This window comes from Lepisosteus oculatus, chromosome 17 (assembly GCF_040954835.1).
Source record: "Lepisosteus oculatus isolate fLepOcu1 chromosome 17, fLepOcu1.hap2, whole genome shotgun sequence".
In the NCBI taxonomy this organism is placed as follows: domain Eukaryota; kingdom Metazoa; phylum Chordata; class Actinopteri; order Semionotiformes; family Lepisosteidae; genus Lepisosteus; species Lepisosteus oculatus.
This window is the reverse complement of record NC_090712.1, coordinates 18,162,054-18,177,605: the sequence shown is the minus strand read 5'-3', so window position 1 is coordinate 18,177,605 and position 15,552 is coordinate 18,162,054. Positions and strand designations below refer to the sequence as shown.

At 38.5% G+C, this 15,552-nt stretch overlaps 2 protein-coding genes across 5 annotated transcripts in view; both read left to right on the top strand.

The window, feature by feature from the left end:
• Positions 1 to 7,770, top strand: part of rps6ka2 (ribosomal protein S6 kinase, polypeptide 2) — a 64,818-nt gene extending 57,048 nt beyond the window's left edge. For all 4 annotated transcript variants that reach the window (XM_069179941.1, XM_069179940.1, XM_015363326.2 and 1 more), the window contains exons 19-21: positions 595 to 712; positions 2,064 to 2,201; positions 2,710 to 7,770. In XM_069179941.1, coding sequence (XP_069036042.1) covers positions 595 to 712; positions 2,064 to 2,201; positions 2,710 to 2,835 — 382 coding nt within the window. In that variant the 3' untranslated portion in view covers positions 2,836 to 7,770. The remainder of the gene's footprint in view (positions 1 to 594; positions 713 to 2,063; positions 2,202 to 2,709) is intronic.
• Positions 7,771 to 10,931: 3,161 nt separating this feature from the next.
• On the top strand, positions 10,932 to 14,580 carry mpc1 (mitochondrial pyruvate carrier 1). The gene is made up of 5 exons (XM_069179967.1): positions 10,932 to 11,146; positions 12,446 to 12,449; positions 12,885 to 12,981; positions 13,537 to 13,669; positions 14,086 to 14,580. The coding sequence occupies exons 1-5, from the start codon at positions 11,076 to 11,078 to the stop codon at positions 14,108 to 14,110; spliced, it is 330 nt and encodes a 109-aa protein (XP_069036068.1). The 5' UTR covers positions 10,932 to 11,075; the 3' UTR covers positions 14,111 to 14,580.
• Positions 14,581 to 15,552: the final 972 nt, after the last annotated feature.

Below are 15,552 nucleotides of genomic sequence, written 5' to 3'. Positions count from 1 at the left end.
AACATTTCTGGAAGCCAAATGTATGTGGGATTCAACTATTATCCCAAAACATTTCTTTATCTGTAACACTGAAATTCTTGTTCCAAATAGTTCATCAGCCATTCTGCTCCTAGAGGAGGGATTAAGACCTCTAGTTGTCTAAATAGAAGCCCAGAGTGATGATTAGTTAAAAAAAAATAGATAATTGGTGGCTAATGGGGATCCTCCAGGCCATAGGCTTAGGAGGCTCGAACCCCATTCAGAAGGAATAAACCAAGTGGCTGCTGTAATAAGGGAAGCTTGAGAGAAATGCGAAAGGGGTTTTGGGTTTTCAATATACAGTATAGCTGATTTCCGTAATGATGGTGATTAGGAACAGCTGTGTGAGATTGATTTGTCATTGTTACTCCCTCCCAAACTTCAGTTCATAACTTCCAGAAATGGAAAGCAGTTCAGAACACCCTTGTCCCTACACCTCTGTGAAACATTTAACCATCAAACCTGACTCGAGTTTGTCTACTGTTTCCATGGGGAAGTTGCACTCATCGTAACGGGCACATACAGTACAATTCTGTTTCATGCTCAAAGTTCTTCTTTTGTCTGTTTTCGAAACAGCTTCACACCCTTTGCCAACGGACCAGACGACACTCCAGAGGAAATCTTGGCACGCATCGGAAGTGGGCAATATGCACTTTCTGGTGGAAACTGGGACACCGTCTCCGATGCAGCAAAGGTTGTTCAGAGGTGTTCTCATGAAAAGAATAGCAGGGGGCTCTTAGTGGGGGTACTCTTCCAGAGTGCAGGTTCAGGACTGTCATCCATGTAGTGAGCTCAAAACTGGATTTTGATGTCCGTTGACAGCAACAGAAATTCACCCCATTGTGAAACACAATTGGTCAAGTATTGCCTGGAATGGGTGTTCTTGGACATTGGTTATGCATTGGTCATCCCTGGTATTCAGTGTACCAGCAACCCCAGAGACCTGTCAGGCACAGGGGAGCATGCTGTGTTGTCGGTGAGGGATGTGTCAAAAGACACTGCTGGATGGCTGTGTGGACCTCATTGAGTGCCAAACACAAAATTGCTCCACAGTGGCCCTGCGGAAAAACTGCACACATTTTTGTTACCCTCATGCTGGTTCAGACTGCAGCAGTGACCCAGACTGATAATCAACCCGTTATTCCAAATTGGGAGAGATATAAAATAGATCATTAATATTTACCATTAAAAAGAAAATAATGGTCATTCTTCTTGTTACACCCAGGTGGATGCATCTTAGTTCTTTCACCCATGAATTTAAAAAAACATATAAGAATGGATTGTAGGCAAGGAAGTTTGAGGGGGACACCTTTCTCTGAATTCACAGAAGCAAAGGAAATCACTACCTCAAACATTTGTTCATATTTTTGTCTTCACACACCTGGATCTGATAGATATTTTCTTACTATTAGCAAAAAAGACAAAAAACAATCTGCACAGATTTTCTGCTAATGGATGGAAAAGAAACAAATTAACCATACAATAGGTAGTTTTAGACTAGCTTTCATAGGCTGACAAATGTTCTCATGAATTGAAACAATAGTGTAGAGGTTTAGGGTATATTCTGGAAACACTAACAGTTATTTTCATTTTGTTGTGGTCCTCCCGGGTAATAAACTGTATGTTTTATTGTGCAATTCATTCACTCTTCATTATCCCAGTAAGTTTCTGAAAGTCTTTCAAACCTACTTTTTCCACAGAATTGCATTGTGAAGTGCAACTGACTTTTATTCAATGCAGGGTGATAGACTGTCTGCTTTCACAATGGAAGGATTGTATTTTTTCCATATTATAAAAAATATTATGACTGAAGATTTGTCCTTAAAATACTGTGTACTTTGTTATAAAAATGTAACTCGCTCCATTCTAATAACTAATTCTCCTTTCAAAATTAATGGAAAATTTTGGACTGTTTAATACAACTTCTCTACTGTTAAAAACCATTTCTCCAACTTTCACTGCATCCAGACCCACGGTGCATTAGAATGGTCCTGAAGGTGCACCTTCAAGGCTAGCTTTGTTTGAGACTCTATTTGTTTCCCCAGGACATTGTGTCTAAAATGTTGCACGTGGACCCCCATCAGAGGCTAACAGCCCCGCAGGTACTCCGGCACCCCTGGATAGTGAACAGGGACTACCTGTCACAGAGCCAGCTCATCCGACAGGACGTCCAGCTGGTGAAGGTACGACCTCTGGCAGCTCAGAGACACTCGGCCACGAAATCGAGCTTCCGAGCAGCTCCACAGCCCCGCACGCCTCGCTCAAACTACACGGCAGGCATTTGGTTTTCATGGATCAGTGCTTTTCATTGCAGTTTTCAAGAGATTCAACAACAGAGGTGAAAATATAACCTGCAGACACAAATCCTTTCAAAGACCAAATTCAGGCTTGTGAAATATCCAATCCATCAGATGTTAAATATCACCATGCAGCCATACAGATTCATCCTAATATTAACTGAGCTACATTAGTTGGTGCTGCCATCTTCTGTACAGTGCAAAAACACGTACTCGTGTATTCATGGTTCACATTGTCGTTTTCCTCTGTCTTTTCTTCCTTTGTTCCTTTTATGGTTTTAACTCAAACTACATTTAGGCTGTCTATTGTGCCTATTGTCTATTACCAGCAAGCAGTGATGAAATGTCACGACTTCTAAAAAAAAAACATTTCTCCCTCTTTTCTTCTATTTAGGGAGCAATGGCAGCGACGTATTTTGCTTTGAACCGCTCACCTCAGGCCCCTAAACTGGAACCAGTGCTGTCATCCAGTCTGGCCCAGAGACGAGGAATGAAAAGACTCACTTCAACACGTCTATAGCAGGCCTGGAGCAGAACAGCATCAAGTGTCAAGTGCCCTAACTCCAAAGGATGTCTCCGCCAGACTAAAGCAGAGCCCTGCTATACTGTAGGTGACCCTGGGATTCTGTCCTCTCACTAATTCCTGTTCAGCTCAAACCAGTTCCCGGATAACACCAAATTTCCAGACCAATTTCAGTGATATGGAACAGAAAAGTCATTTAAACACAGCAGAGTTAAAGTGGAGTTACTATTTTTTTTTCTATTAGTTTTACTTCACCATTCTCACAGTAACATCTTCAGCTTGTCCAGTTTTGAGCTTGGTAACACAGCTGGGGAAAGAGAGTATTAAAAAGGACAAATACCTTAATATCTCCCTGGCAGAAAGAGGCAGCTTCAAACTATACATTTTACAGCAAAAATTAAATGATTGTCAAATCTGTTCGGAGACAACCACTAATACAATGTATGGGCTGAGCAAACCTTTTTTTCTAATATCGAAGCTTTTTTAGGACTATATTATTTTACAGCAGGGAATGAACAAGTGCCCTCAAAACAGGCCAGAAAGCTTTATAATTGTTACACTACACAATGCCTCTGTACCTCTCACAAATAGGAATGATGTCGCGCAGCATTCCAAAAGCCAACATTTCCTTATAGCTAATGCACAAGAGCACAAACGAACACATCGTGAATCAATTCCATTAAGCAAAACAGGCAGAAAGTATCATGTACTGTACATTGTTTCGTATACACTGTATATATAAATGGCTTTGCCAGAACAAAAGGGTTTCATTGGGAAGTAAAAACATTTTTCATCATTTTCTTTCAATTTTATATGGATATGATAAAGCCCTCAGAATACTGTATGTAAATCAAGACCCACATTAGAGGGGTAGTTAGGAATTGTCTGTGGAATAATGAGAGAAAATTAAGTTTTATCATTTTCAATGTGTATTTCAGTTTTCCACATGTACCTGTTTTAAAACTGAGAGTCTATGATTTTGTTTTTACTTCACATCTTCCACATTTGTGCTGTATGTGGGCATGAGAAGATACTTGCAATTTGTTCAGTTGCTTTCACAGTACAGTAGTTGGTTCTGACAAAAAAAAGAAAAGAGTTTAGGGGCTTAGTGGACACCAACATAACTGGTACCAATCCATATGCTCTGTGCAGCCTTTGCAATTACATCTGGCTCAAACAGCCCACTGGTCTGCTAAGACAACAATTTCCAAAAGTTTGATCCAAACTGATAAAAAGAGGAAAATTTAAGCATTTTTATATAATTTTTATTTGAATCTAGATGTTATTCTTATTTAGCAAACCTGCACATATTCTATAGCATTAAAAAACCTCCTAAACTCTAACAAGATATTTAAAGTACTATTAATGCATTATCTAAGTGGACTGAGCCCGACCTACAGTAACTGCAGTTCCACTTGAGATAATGGCTCCTTCTCAGGCCACATCAGAGTACTCTCAACCCACTCTCACTGAGGCCTTTATCCTTTAAAATGCTACTTTTTCCTTACTCCAATGAATTTTCTACTGATAATGATTAATATTCTTTTTTGTGTAGAATGTGTGTGATACGTAAATGGTAGAAATGAACATAGTAGGATGCTGATGTGCAGTGTTACCGGAAAATACCTACAGTAGGTGTGTCTTCATACAAGGAGATTCTATAAAATGTCCTAGCTGTCCTTGTAGAAATAGAATAATAAACTATTTTATATAGCGCCTTTAAAGGTGGCTTCTCAAAGCGCTTTACAGAATGACAACAATAAATAAAAAGAATACACATGATAAAACACAATTACAATACACAGTTTGCCGCATTTTCAGTATTTTATCGTAGGATGCTGTCTGAAGTGAAACAATATGTGATTGATTAAAGACGCAGAATGGAAAAGGATGTAGTAAATCTCCTAATGCATGTCAAATCCCTGAAAATGTGTGCACAACAGTAGAGATATAAAAGACAAAATTATATGCTTTGAGATAGTACCAGACAGAACTATTTTTAGCAATCCTGGAATATATGCCTTACCTGATCGACAGAACACTTACCTTCAATTGTTTTTCCATCAAGGAAAGAGGGCTGTTTTGCAAAGTATAAAAGCAATGCAAAGTCTATCCAAATTCAAAGAGTACACATTTTCAACATGGTGTTCTTTATATTAGTATACTAGCTTTCCGTCTCAAAGGTGTCATTTACTTTGTTTATATTTACTATATCTAATTTAAATTACAGGCACCTGCTTGCTTTAGCAGTTTTAACTTTGGGCTATTTTCATGTTCATAATGAAAACATGAACTGCATGAAGGCAATGTCTGCTAGACCTTTAAGGCAACATCAAGGTATGAAATAATTCCAACATGTTCTTAATGGCTGCTTCCAAAGACCTTATTCCTCAACCCTTATTTCATTTTCCTTTTGCATTTACACAAAACAATGTTTTTGTATAATGTTGGTTGTGTCTGTAAAATTGTAAAATATATATTGTATAAAGGTCAACGTTAGCAAAAGAAACAGTGTATCCAAATTTCTAAAAACGAATCCTTAACTTATTATTGCCAAATCACAGAAGTGAACCATTCGACTGGGCCCTGTTAGAACATTTAAATACAGTGGCTTTCTGTACTTCGCTGTTGGGGTTGCACTGGAGTAGTTCAGGATTTATTTATTGTGCATTCAAGAGCTATGTTGCCAGATGACGTAAACAGCTGGAGATCAACCTCATCAACTTATTTTAGTCCTATTAACAAAACACACAATTGCAAATTAGTTGCAAAATTTACTATTTCTGAATGCCAGAATGTCTTTCTTCACTTCATTTTAAATTTTGTATCTTGATGATACTATTGTATGTGGTATGTGATTTTGCTAATTTACTTTGTAAATCAAGTGCACTTTATATGTAGAGTTACCTATTATATATTTACTGATTTACTTATGTATTGGGGTCATTCTCTATATGTAAATGTTCTTAATATTATGTTGCACTTTTTTCAATTAAAAAATCACAGCTTAAGAAAGGATTACATGATAAAACATTTACAGTATGTAGAGCCAGCATTATATTTTCAGTTTGGGTCAGTTGGGGTATGTGTGTATTTCAAGGTTTGTGCAGCTAAATGCAGAGATGGATCTTTGAATTAGAATCCAAGCAACATTGATGCATAGGAGAACCACAGAAACCGTAAGCACTTGAAATTTCAGTTTGGCTATCCAAAAGAAGTACATTATTAGTACATTACCGAGAAACCCAGACACCATAGTTCTTTGGCTTGTAAGGATTCAGAGTGTGTGACATTCATTAGAAGGACTTCAGCTGCAGTAAACTTTCTCCAGTATCAGTGCGCTAAGGTAGAGATAGCAGATCAGGCAGAACTCAGCAGCTCACAGTGCCGTGGATCACTCTGACACAAGTCAATCTTCCAGGCCCACACTGGGATATACAAGTTAATAGTCCCCTGGAGTGGGCAAGGAGCAAATGGTACTGTATATGGCTCATGCAGGCAGGAGACAGTGCGCCACTGTCCGACAAGCAGGACCTTGCAGTCTCCCATGCCGTTGTTAATACTAGTTTTCCTCATTTTAAACCACCCAGTCTGTTTGTGTCCCAAATGTCACTCCTGCAGTCTGTGGCCATTACAATACATCAGGGTTTCTGATCTGCTCACCAATTGACATAGAAACCCAGACAGAAACAGAATTTCAGAGGTCTTCACCCAATTATTCAGCATATAAAGAGTAACCGCTTCTTTTTTAACTGAAATTTGATTTTTTTTTTCAATTAACACAAAAGGTTCTAAGGCAATATTAGGCAAACAATGCACTCTGCTTCAAAATACTTGAAATCCACACCAAAGCAATAGGACTACTGTCTGTTTTAACATTACAATAGTGGAAAAGTGGAACGTTTTTATCTTTAAACGTAAACTTGATGCCTTTTAACCTGTCACTGTGTATGCACAGCAGTGCATAACAACACATGGTGAACAGTAGCATTAACCTCTCTAATTTGACTATTTAAAAAGTAACTTGTTCAATTAATTACAACATTGAGCTTTGGCTAATCCACATTTTAAAACAGTAAACTGCCCATTATCTAGTGTAAATAGATCCATTTATTTTCATTTAGGGAAGGACTGAGTGTTATGATTACAATCCTCAAAAGAGAACATACTGTATACTGTAGAATGTTCCTATCCCAGCCTTAATATAATTCTTGCAATTTGGAAAACATAAAACCTTGTTTTAAAGACATAAAGCTTTAAACAAAAAGTACAGATCAAGGGTATGAAAACAAATGACATGTATAGTCTCAGTTTATGGTCATTATTTTGCTGTTCTTCCTTTCCTGTTTTCTTCACTGTTATTGCACACAGACCCTTGATCCACATCTTTTGTTTTTGTTTTTCCAAGATTTTTGTTTTATTGAGCATTGAAATATTTGTAAAGTAACCTCCTGCTTAATTCCATAGATGTCTGTTTTAAAAATGTATTAATGCGTTTGAAAAAAAAAACTATTTAAGTTATTGGACAACTAACCATTTTTTTTTAAAAGAAAAAAAGTTTTAAGAGGTGCAATATTTTTGTAGCACTGTGAAAAACCTTGGTACTTTGTATATTCCACAAGCGCTGATATGCGGAATACTTTGTTCTAACTTTCCCATAGACTGTTCCAGGTAAGGACCTCAGCTAGAACAGTGTTTTTGCTTCCAGTGTGGCTTGATTTAAAGGCACCAAGAAGATTTTGCTTGCAATCTGTTTACCTGCATGCTGAGGGTCTTTCAATACAGTCTACTGAGAAACTGCTTCTGGGACTCTGCAGGTATTTCTAAGTGATGTTTGTTTTCAAGAATAGTGTAGAAGCCCTGTAGATATCCATCTTTGCTGTGCAATGGCTTAGCATGCCAAAACTTTATAAATAAATTAAATTAAATCAATTATGCTGTGTTTTCTTTTTATGTTGTGGCTTTATGTACTGTGGCACAGTGGTCAGCATTGCTGCCTCACAGCCCTGGGAACCCAGGTTCAGTTTTGGACTCGGGGTTCCATCTTACTGGAGTTTGGATGTTCTCCCCTTGGCGGAGTGGACTTTCTCCAGGTGCCCCTTCGCCACACAGTTCAAAGACATACTGTACTGGTAGGTTAATCGGCTTCCGGGAAAACTGGCCCTGGTGAGTCTGTGTCTGCCTGCCCAGCGATGAACTGGCATCCTGTCCAGGGCTATCCTGCCTTGCGCCTGTTGGCTGCCAGGATAGTCTCTGCCTCCCCTGTCTCCCTGAATCTGATTAACAGGTTAGAAAATGGACTGTTGGATATAATCCAAATATATCTTATGTATTTGTGTTCATTTAGGTTATCTCCATTTTATTAAGACTTTTGTGACAATCTAATTACATGTTAGGTCTAAATATATGGGTATATGCACTATCCTCAGGGTTCTGGGCAGTAATCTGTAGTTTTTATAATGTTCATTCTATTTGTTTCACCTGACTTATAAGCAAACAGATGACTAAAGAACAATCAAAAAGGAACTCTGTAACCCTGGTCCTGTTCAAACAAATAAGACAGATCTAGCTAAGAGAGCATAACAATATTTGTCAAACAGGAAACAAATATTTAACCAACTAACCTTCCGATTCCTTCACCTTTGAACTACAAAGTTTTAAAACTCTACAGTCCGCTGAGTTTCCTCTGCTACTCTTAAAACAGAACTGGTTTTCACCAAAGTCAGAGCACATACAGTATAAAGCATTCACTTCAGGCTGATCCCTAAAGTGTGGATCGTTTATCACGTTCATCGGTGAAAAATGTCTTCAAAATCAAAAGTGATGCAAAACCAAGAGGACAGAAATGGAAGCAACATATTGTAAACAGTGGCTACAACGTATTCTAAATGGGGTTTTATGAGTGCATTGTACCATTTTAACATAACATCCCCTAATTTAAATTCTACAATTTTAATTTTAAAGAGTTAACTGATTTCTCTACAGAGATATCTTAAACATCAACAGTGTTCTATCAAATGGGCTAGATGATCCAAATGGCTTCCTCTCCTTCCCAGCCTTTTCTGTGTTCTAATCAAGTCTTTTTCCAAAATGTACTGTAGCATCCTCAAGCTCTGTTTCCCAGTTTACATTCACAGTTTATGTTTCCGCGACCGGCGTGCAACATCTTACATGTGTCTATATCAGATGTCACCTGCCCGGTGTTGACCCAGTCCCAAAGGTGTTCTCTTTCTGATCCGATTGATTGATTTTGCAGTGTTTGCTAATCCTCCTCCTTTGGTATCAACAGTAACATTAACTGCTTTGCTAACTGTACCGTAACCTAAATCAGAAAGAGATGTTATCTTGAAAACATCATTGAGACATTTCACTAATTCCATTACTCCGATATGAGTATTCACTCCTTTTACTGTCAGTAAACCAGTTCTGAGCCCTAACACATGCCTTGTCTGGAATGCTTACTGCCTGCAATCTGAGAATCAATCTTTCAATACGCATTTTGTTAAAAGCCTACTGAAAATCTAAACATACAATATCATATACTCTGGTTGTATCCATTACTCTCAGTACAAATAACTAATAGATTAAGTAATACCTACCTTTATAATTCCATGTGAACTATCCTTTAAGGATTTAATCCTATTAACGTTCAGATTACACGGTTAGGCCTGTGTCTGGCTATCAATCCATTACCACCGGTTTCACTACCCAAAGTCAACTCTGCTCCACTGATGAGCTGTGCACAGCTGCTGAATTTGACTTTATATGCACTGTATACTCAGGCTGGAGTTAGAAGTCTGTTCAGCTTTCCAGGATATGAAACAAAGAGAGTCAATGTTTACTTCCTATATTTAATGTCCATATAGTTTAACTTGTTTACAAATATTGAATTACACTGTAGCCTGCATATCTAAGCCCAAGAAAATGAAATAATGTATATGAATATACATTTTTATAAATAAAAAAACTTCCATGATTTCACTTACAGAAACAGTAGAGTTGCACATGTATCAGTCTGTATTATAAGAGATGTCAGATGAAGGCAATGCCTCCTGAACGCTTTAAATGTACTCAATATTTTTTATCAGCTTCTAGTGTTCGTAAAAAGGCCAGCGAAAGCTTTAATGGATTTGTTAAAGTACTGTAGTACTTTTCACACCTCCAAGAGTCAAACATTTACGGTATTAGTCTCCTTCAGCAGAAACAGCAGGGGGCAGCAGTAATGTGGTATACTGTATCTACTAGTTTTGGTTCGCTGCTCTTCGCACTAATTACTTTGAGACTAGTTATTTAGTAGTGTGGAGACATCGGCACCTACTGTAGTTCTCTACCCTTTGTGTGTTGCAATTAACGCCACGTAAACTGGGAGTATATACAGTCATCACTCACTGCTTTTATTGATCTGTTACACAGAGCAATAAATAGTAGATCACATACGGTAACTTACAGTATATGAACGAATAGATATGTCCCTTTGGATAAAGTGGCTGCTCAATACCCTTGAACTGATATCGTCTTGCCATTCCGGTGTTGGTATTCCATAAACACCAATGTTTATTGGTGTTTAGAAAACGCTGACGTGTATCCTGATGCTTTATGACAACGTTATGCATCTGTGGAATTCGGGCACGTATTATTTAAAGTCTTAATTGGTCGTGTTTATTTTTTTATCACATACCCATCCCCCGGTTTTACACGAATTTACCATCGCCTGCCCTGCACCGAAAACAGCATGACAAAATGTCATAAGTGCCACAGCTCCTTATCCCATCTGCACAAAACTGCGTGCTTGGTGAACTCATGTCGAAATCAACCAGGCATTAAGACTAATTAAATATAATTACAGGTTACACGTCCCAGTAACCCACCACACGCCTTCAAACCTATTTCGTCCTCTGTTGCCCTTCAGTGCCGCGCAGATCATTGGTTAACCCCGGACCAATCACAGCTAGCAAAGGGACACTCCCTCCATTATTCTGAGCAGGGGAAACAACGACAGTCGCTGCAAATCGATTTACAGCATAGCAACAGCCAATGGCCTTTCAGATACGATCGGATTGATCGGGCTTCTGCCGTATCTCCCGCCTTGCCGGAAGGCGGAACAGGAATGTCGTGCTGAATGTCAACCTGCTTTGAAAGCCAGGAGAGTTTCGGCCCAGCGGTGTTGTCGGTCGTCTTGTTTTGATTTTTTTCCTGCGTGAGAAGGGTCCCTCCGTAACCTCCCCCCGACCGAGACCATGGCTGGTGTTTTGGCTCGCAAAGCGGTTGATCACCTACGGAGCAAGGAGTTCAGGGATTACTTGACGAGGTATGGGAGTCTGAGGTTGAAAGGCGTTTTTGGAGACGCGTCCTTTTGTGGGTCATGGCGTTCTCTGATTTTGTACCACAGCCGGTTATCTGATACTTACCTGGCAGTGCTTGCTATCATGTGCAGCACTCTCATGTTTTAGTGAGCAATTGGGACACTGGATTTTTGGCAAATGGCTTAACATTTCCAGGGGTATTATTAGTATATATGAAGTTATCAGGATTTGAGGGACGGGTTGTTTGGGTGCAGTTTCAGCGGCTTTTTTTTTACGCGATACAAACCAAGGAAAATGTACGCCTGTAATATTCAGGGTTTCTAAATCATAACGCACAATGGTGGTTAGTGTGTTAATATGAAATATCACCTGATAACATTTTCAAGTAGTGCTGCTAACTTGCTCATTTGTTTTCCAGCAAAGCTGGCACGATTGAACATGCTTCACCTGACATTGTTCTTACAAGCGGACAGCTGACAGTGTCTTTTAGCACTGCCTTTATCGATCATTTGTATTCGACTTGTGCTACAACAAGAAATTGTACATTACTGTTCTCTTGGCATTCCTGCAACAAATGTTTATACTGCTTTCCGCTTTGAAAAGGTTTGTGTATAAATGTTACCTGGCTGTAGGCAATGCGTAAATGATTAATATCTGCAGCGGAAATCACGGGGGGAAAAGTGAAGAAATGGAGTATTACTTTTACCTTGGCAGTTGACATAACAGATTTAATGGCATCCACAGTAAATTGCCTAAACATGATGCACCAGGGCCAGTTTCTGTTATTGAAGCTGTGCGTTAAACCAGAATCCCCTAGAGGGAGCTGATGTTAAATATATCCGGATATTCACCAATTGCCGTTTCAACAAAAACAGAACTGAAAAGTAAGTTGCAGGCCCTACCTACCCTAACTACTGTATTTCAGTACTCTGGGTAGGTAACATAATTTTGGTCTTCTTCATACTTGTATTACTGTACTCCAGAGGTCTCCAGTCCATGTCCCAGACAGCCCAAATCAACAAATGTTATTGGTAAAACAGTTTTCTAAATTCCTGGGGCATTTTAACCGTGCTCAAATTTAGGAATGTCTCTCAGTCCTAATTGGCCAGATCTCCTTTAACTGAACAACTGATTTGCTTTTTTAATCAGTGGTCAGCAGTTTGCAAATGTGCCTCTTCTTCTTAAAGCTGAAGAGATTTAAAGCGACCTTTGAGTCTGACAAGATTAGGGTTGTCAAGGACCAGAGCTGGAGACCCTCTTCTAAACTCACATACAAGAAAACTTGCCCCTGAATTCATGTTAAGTACTGTATCCAAGCGAAAATAAAGCACTGGTAAGTTACACAGTCTCCTAGAAACTCAGAGCAGTACTGTATCTTGCTGGTTTCTCAGTCGTTACCCCAGAGCTGTGAGATATGTTATGGCCTTCTCTGAAACCTGAGCTCATTTCTAAAAAGTTAATTCCCCCTCTTTTGTTTGTTTTTTTCCCTCGGGCAATATGACCTGATGAAAACATTCTCTGACACCCGTCCACTACAGCACGGTAAGGAAATGGTCTGTCTATGCAACTGATCAAAATGACAGCATAAGGCTACGTAATTGAGTCAGCGATTTAGTCTGCTGGTCTGCCTACTTTAGTTACTGTGTGTTTTGTGCCGGTGAAGTAGTTTTTTGTTTTGTTAACGGTGAAAGACATTCCTGGGGTTTCAGATCCACTCCAGTGTCTTTTTCTCCCCAATCACAGCACTTCTGGGGACCTGTGGCTAACTGGGGGCTTCCCATTGCTGCCATCACTGACATGAAGAAAAGCCCAGAGATTATCAGTGGCAGGATGACCTTCGGTGAGAAAACCTTCACATTTACAGAGCTGTGCGTAGAGCATCCCAGGATAACCTTTGTCAGATATGAGCTTAGAGCCAGCCTGAGAGCCCTTAACCTAAAGCCTTTTCAGTTCTAATCCCTTGTATTTATTTTTGAGAGGTCAGAATATATTTTTGCTGAAATACATCAAATATTTCCATTGTTTCCTTGATCATGCTACAGAAGACATTTTTTTATTTTAATAAAGTCTCCGAACATACTTAGTTATTCATGCGTAGGCTGCAAAGGAACAGGTAACAGGTTTATTCCATGCTGAAAAGAAAGGAAACGCAACATAGAAGGCTCTAGAGCTGAAACGCGTTTCCTTTCTTTTCAGCATGGAATAAACCCATTACCTGTTCCTTAGTTATTTATACTTGACAAACTAGTGGGCAGCCAATTCTGAAAGCACCCTAAGCTTTAGTGCTGTGAGTTTTAGTGGTTCTGTTCCACCACATACTGTATTGCTGTAGTGATTGACGAGGGTGAAGTTCAGAACTGCAGCTCTGGTCTTCAATAAATGTTTGCCTTTCCAGCTCTTTGCTGTTACTCCCTCCTGTTCATGAGATTTGCCTACAAAGTGCAGCCCAGGAATTGGTTACTGTTTGCCTGCCACATCACAAATGAGACTGCTCAGCTCATTCAGGCCGGGAGACTAATTAAATACAAGTAAGTTACTGGTTTAAATCATTGCATGAGCTGTCAGGTTTAAAGACATCTAAGAGGTTACGATGAGAAACATTTAAGCCAAGGCATGGCTGAATAATAGTCTTAAGAGTTTTAGAGCAGACTCGTAGGATTATGCAAGAATAAATGTTTAGAGTAGAAACATTGTTCTGTGTATAATAAAGTGTGGGAACTGCTCTTTTAAAACGTTTTAAGTTGAAGTTGTTAAATGAAAATAAAACTAAATTTTACACTTCATATTTTGTTATTCTATTTTGTAGCCTTTAAACTTGTTTTATCTGAGACTGTTAATCTATCAATGGTTATTACGTACAGTATTGCATGTGTTACCATATTTGCTGTAGAGGGGATGTTAGGCTGACAGTATGAAATAAAGATGTTTAATTGTTTTTTTACAGAATGGAGAAGAAACAGGCCAGTTAGTGACATGGGGCCTTGAGACTTCTTCAGAATGACCTGCAATTTAAATAACAGAACAAGCCAATTTGATTTTTAATCTCGCATGGAGCACCTCACATGAACTGAGAAATTGACTGTTACATCTTTCAAGGTTTTGAAGGATAGGCATACAGTATATCACGCAATGTAATTTATGATTCTCACTTGTTGACATGAGTTTTTGTTCAATGGTTCCATTTCAAGTACGTTTGTATAATCATATGATTTGTGAATTAGTTTTTCCAAGTAGTTTTTTTTTTTCCATTTGCAGAGTAAATGACAAGGCTTTTAAATATGTTTCAAACATTGACACTGGAAGTTTTTAACCTTCATGCTGATGGACTAATTACTATTTGCCATTAAGGTCAGTTTAATTTATGCTGTATGTTAAGTCAAGGCCAATCTTGGAAATTTCTAGGTTTATTCTTGAATAAAGTTAATTTAAAAATATAAAACATTTCTGTCTTGGTGTTTTAAATAGTTAAGTCACAGTTTCTGTAATGGAGGAGGAGATTAATAACTCTTGTAATGTTAAAAATAACAAATTCCCATAATGTAATTCCCATGACTTAAATGTTTCCCCAGCAGGCCAAAAGCTTGATAAAGCCCACATTATATTGAAAAAGTTTTTATCTACTTGACTTTCCTGCAGTGCTACACATTATTTTCTTGTCCGTAACCATTACATAACCGCTACATCATGATGAAGCAAGATTTGAGTATTTAAGTAAGACTGGTGCCCTAGTCAGTGTTGTGTTGGGATAAGAAGTCGAATGAAAATTGGGTTGTTACTACATGACCAGCTTGGGCACTTTCTTCTGATATCAGAAATTTCTTGAGTGGTTTGGGGGAACGCTGGGACCTATACGTATAAACTCTATATTAATACCTTTTCTAAAATGAGCATATAACAAAGGGAAGAAGGGCAATAACATTCACCTAATGTAAAACAAACTTGAATATCAAGGATATACCCAAGCAGAAGGTATAATTTGAGGGATATGAGATCTTGATTCTGTGGTGCAGCGAAATTCAGAGGCAAACATGAGCAAATATTAACAAAACTATTAGTAATATAAGACAACACTTAACACAAATTACACCTACCTATTATAGTACAGTATAATGCATTGTGTCTTTACTTTATTGATCATTCATTTTATGATATGCGGGAGGTTATAGAACTCTGCAAAATGATGATGCTGAATTTGTAAAAAATGACTTGAGTCTGAAGTATGGTCCTGCAGTTAATGTTTAACCATGGTCTTGATTTCTTGTGACAAAAATCCCATTGTTTTTTTTATACAGTGTGAGTAGCCCTGATTCTATAGATCTGTTTAGTTTAGCTAGCTTCCTTAAATTTCCCCCTGAACTCCTGAAGTTGTTCCTTTGCTTCAGACGTCTATTCCTGCGGTATTTCCTTCTGG